At 36.2% G+C, this 4,849-nt stretch overlaps 1 protein-coding gene across 1 annotated transcript in view; it reads left to right on the top strand.

Annotated features, from left to right (window-relative positions):
* Nucleotides 1-3,022: 3,022 nt before the first annotated feature.
* The window catches only part of LOC132178067 (serine carboxypeptidase-like 50), a 10,091-nt gene continuing 8,264 nt past the window's right edge, over nucleotides 3,023-4,849 (top strand). Inside the window, exons 1-2 of the mRNA XM_059590528.1 lie at nucleotides 3,023-3,100; nucleotides 3,308-3,648. Of these exons, the coding sequence (XP_059446511.1) occupies nucleotides 3,023-3,100; nucleotides 3,308-3,648 (419 nt within the window). The remainder of the gene's footprint in view (nucleotides 3,101-3,307; nucleotides 3,649-4,849) is intronic.

Raw genomic sequence — 4,849 nt, 5'->3', positions numbered from 1 at the left:
ACAGCCTGCCAACTTTGATTCATATTTTCAATATGAATGAAGGGTAGATTCATATTTTCAAATGCTCAGAATACTCCTGAGCAGCTTTGAGGAAGTACCCATTTTTTAATTTCTTCAAATCACAATTCATGGATACTATTTGAGTGATTCAGACGCATTTAAGGTTTTCAAGGGTTTAGGAGAAACTCATACCGGAGAGAGGTACGCCGGAGAGAGAGCTACAGGAGAGCGTTAAGTGGGCCGTAGTGAGATATGGCAGAGAGAGAGGTGCGCCGGAAAGAGAGCTGCTGGAGAGAGAGAAACTTGCGCCGGAGTGAGATCAAGAGAGAGAGAGAGAGTGAGAGTGAGAGTGAGAGATTGATGAGCTGCAGTGGGAGGTCATGGGATTTGGTGAAAAGATCACCTCCGAAAATTTGAGCTCCCGTGCCAGTTTATTGCTATCTATTAATAGATGGCGGCAGCCTATTTTGTGCAGCTCAATTAGTGGCTACTTGGGGTATTTTTTTAAAAAATAAATAAATGAGAAAAATATAAAAAAAAACCTTCCAAAATAAATGAGAAAAATATAAAAAAACATGAAGCAATTTGTAATTTATGCCAACTACAGTGACTTATTATTTACTATTTATTCCAAAAAAATATTTTCTTTTTTGGTTTGTGTTTTTATTCGTCCATTGGTTTTCTTGTATTTTTTTAAAATTGTCATATCTTTGATTTTACTTTAATAAAACATGAAGCAACTTGTAATTTATGCCAACTACAGTGACTAATTATTTACTATTTATTCCAAAAAAACATTTTCTTTTTTTTGTTTTGATTCGCCCATTGGTTTTCTTGTATTTTTTAAAAATTGTTTCGTTTATTTTTTTTCAATTATTTTATTATTTATTTGTTAAAATAATAGGGGTATTATAGGAATATTAAAAATAACTGGCATTTTTATACAATTTGGTAGTTCGGGAGGCTATTTTAGTATCTTTTAAACATTGGGGGGTTATGTTGCAAACGACGGGTACTTTTGGTGGCTTTTTTATATTTTTTGCAAAAAAAAATTATGCTACCAATTTTTTAATTTTTATTTATTTACTTATTTTTAATTTTTCTCTTATAATATGTTTTTATTATTATAATATTAACTAAAAATTTCCGTTTAATAAATTTTTATGATAAAGATCATTAAGTTGATATTTATCTTATAAGATAATAAAAAAATCAATATAACTAAGGCACTAAGATAATATAAAAAGCTAATAGTTCAATTGAATGTTCGATTGAACCTTCAATTGTATCCAGTTTGATCTATCAATTGATTATACCACAGTCAATCGAACTAATTCATTAGGATCGATCGGATGTTTGATCAAACGATTGATCCTATCGCGATCAATCGAACTAATTCATTAGGATCGATCGGACATTTGATTCTATCACGATCAATCGAACTAATTCATTATGATCAATCGGATGTTTGATCGAACATTTGATCCCATTACGATCGATCAGACTAATATGTAATAGTATCGATCGGAATTGATTTTATCACATTTTGATTGAACCTTCAATCATGTCAAGTTTTATTGATTGTATCCCGATCAATTTAAGTAATGCACTAATATAATATAAAATGCTTAGACTTCAATTCAATGTTCGATCGAACATTTAATTTGTTTGAATTTTGTTCGATCATTTGATCTTATCACGATCGATCGATCGAATGCACTAGGTAGGACCAATCGGATATTTGATCAAACCTTTAATTTCAATTGTTTCAATCATTTGATCTTATCACGATCAATCGAACTAATTCATTATGATTGATCGGATATTCGATCAAACCTTCAATTTTAATTGTTTCAAGTTTGATAGATCATTTGATCCTATCATGATCGATTGAACAAATGTACTATGATCAAATGGATGTTTGAACGAACCTTTAATTTCAATTGTTTCAATTTTGATTGTCACTTGATCCTATCATTTCATTGTATCACTATCAAAGTTGTTGTACATTATGCAATAAAAATTAAAAAAAAATATATATATATATATATATATTACGCATTACGTTTTACGATCTCGATTAAGCATACTTGTGCGATAACAAAATGCTCAATAAAGGTACGGCGTTACGCATTGTGCGATGATCGAGCGGCACCGGTCGCGGCACCTTGGAGTGCGGCTCAAAGCGCGGTAATGAAGGGTGGTAGCTTTGAACATGCGATTTTCGATCAGTAAAATGGCCCGGGTGTACGAGCACATCTGCACCCGCTTCATTCCATTCCACATATTTCTTTTCTCCATTTCCAATCTCCATTTCCTGGTTTCCACCACTGATTCTCTTCCTCCCCATTCTCCCTCTTCCACCCGTTCCCATGTTATTGGTCCTTCCAACGTTTTTTTTTTTTTTTTTTTTTCTCATATTTCTGCAATTGTGGGTGTTCATCCACCCACATTGCTTTCTTGTGGTTGGATTTGGTTGGATTTTGGTGTTTTTGCAGGGGCTTTTGAGCGGAGTTGCTTTGTTTTGCAATTTTGGTTATCTCTACTGCACATCAGGTGTTCGACAAAAGTCCCCAATCAAGCTCATCATGCCAAGAACTCGAGCTTCGTCCTCCCGAGGGTCCAATACCCAAGCCATTTCTCCCCCGCCCACTTTTGAGGAGCGGGAGCTACTATTTGAGACCACCTTCGCCATTCGCGAAGACTTTCAAAATCTTGAGGCGACTTAATTGGGCGGTCGCCTAGTTCAAGCGAAGGGGGCTCAAGAAGCTTTTCAAGCCGGTCACCCCCACTGCTTACAGAAAATTGGTGATCGAGTTTTATGCCCACCTGTCTCATGACTACAACAGGCTAGCTGCCCTCTCTTCCAAAGTGAAAGGCAAAGTTATTGACGTAACACGGGCCGACATTGCTGCTGCCCTTCAATGCAATGATGAGCAAGCTCCAGAAGCCTTACAACTTGCTGAGCAACCACCCAGATTCTATGTGGCGGAAATCATTGAGGACATGTGCGAAGGGCAATATGCCGATGCCCAACATAATGCCAGCAGCCGATCCAAGCTACCTCAACGGCTTTGGTTTGTGGACTCCGTATTACTCCGTAATGCTTTTCCCTTGAGGCACAAAACTCGGAGGCGGGATCAATTTCTTCAAACACTCTACGCCTTCCATAACTTGGTACTCCATTCTCGACATAATTTGGAACCAAATTCACAAATTTTGGAATGGGGTGCACGTTGGACGAGCGGAGTCCACACATTCATGGGGGTTGCCTTTCCCATACTTAATCTCCTACATCCTCCTGAAGAAAGGCATCAAGGGTACTGCAGATGATGAGCCAGTCACTACTACTCCCATATATGGCATTCGCCAATGGCACAAGAGCTTGTCCCACATGCCCCGGGTACCTCCAGCACCGGCAGCTGGTGCGGAAGAGAGTGAGGCCGAGCCGATGGCCGAAGATGAGCCTGTAGTTGGGCTAAAGGCATCTGAGGAGGAGGCCCCGACAATTTTTCGTGGACCACAAAACCGCTCACTTACTGAAGAAATAGCGAGCCTTCAGAGAGAGTTGGTTGGCCAAAGAAAGGAGGCTCGGGAAAATGAAGAATTGATGGACAAACGCCTAGGCGCCTTAGAAGAATTGATGCGGTCCATTCTCAGCCAGTTGCCACCACCATCTGCAGGAGCATCATCTTCTGGACAGCAGTGAGCAGGGACCACCGTCTGGCTGAAGACGTCAGGCTTAGCGCTCATAGGAGGCACCCCATAGTTTACCTTTTCATTTTGTTTAGTATGTTTTAAGTTAATCTTTTTATTTATCTTTAGTTTTGTTTCTTTTTACTTGCTTTTGTGTTTTCTTATGGGAATGACCCCGTATTTGCACACGGCCGGTTGTTGAATTGCAAGGATTATATTGATAGTATCACCTTCTATCTCCCTAGAGAAAATCCTAAGAGAGGCCACGCCGCATATTCAATATAAGAAGAACTATATCACTTAAAACTGAGAAGAATTATTTTACAGTTTAGATTTTATTTTCTTATATTTAACAGTGTAAAATCTTTCCATAAGGTATCAATATATTCATCATATAATATATATACACTATTAGATCTGTAAAATTTAACATGAATTATGAAATGGGAATTAACTCTTCAAATAAGTCCGAATGAAAACTTTATCCTACAAATGGAACTCCTAACCAAATGGCAAATATATACAATTTAAAATCTTTCTTTAGGTTGATGGAATTGAAATAGAAGAATTTTTCCTTTTTTTTTAAAAAAAAAAATACATATATATATATATATATATAACTGTACATATGGAATAACTGAAAGGGAGAGCTTTTATTTTACGGTTAAAATTTTATTTTGTTATATTTAACGGTGCATATTGTGTCACTTTATTTGAAAATTTTAAATAATGCAGTGATATATACACAAGTGAATGTGTAAAATTTGATTTAGAGTACTGTAAAATAAATCCTGATTCAACCGGTCACCTTGTTCAAGAAAATCCATAAAAGAAGATTATTGGGAATAATTATTAATCCAAAGACTTCGGTGTAGCGTGAATGAAAATGCACGTTAACACTTTCAACTTTTTCGCCATATTTAATTTCCTCCATCATATATATATATATATATATACGCAAAAGTCAATAAACAAAAAAAGATGATCTTATTGGCCTCAATTTTTTTAATTTTTTTTATTTTTCACCATACTCCTTAGGGTCCACATAGTGGACCTTAATAGTTAAATATTAAAGTGGATGCTAATAATAGGTCTTCAGCGTCCACTTTTGGTGGACGCTATTGGTCATCAATTTTATTTTTTTTTATTTTTT

The sequence above is a fragment of the Corylus avellana genome, chromosome ca4, assembly GCF_901000735.1.
Source record: "Corylus avellana chromosome ca4, CavTom2PMs-1.0".
Classification (NCBI taxonomy): Eukaryota; Viridiplantae; Streptophyta; class Magnoliopsida; order Fagales; family Betulaceae; genus Corylus; species Corylus avellana.
This window is presented reverse-complemented; position numbering and strand designations above follow the sequence as displayed.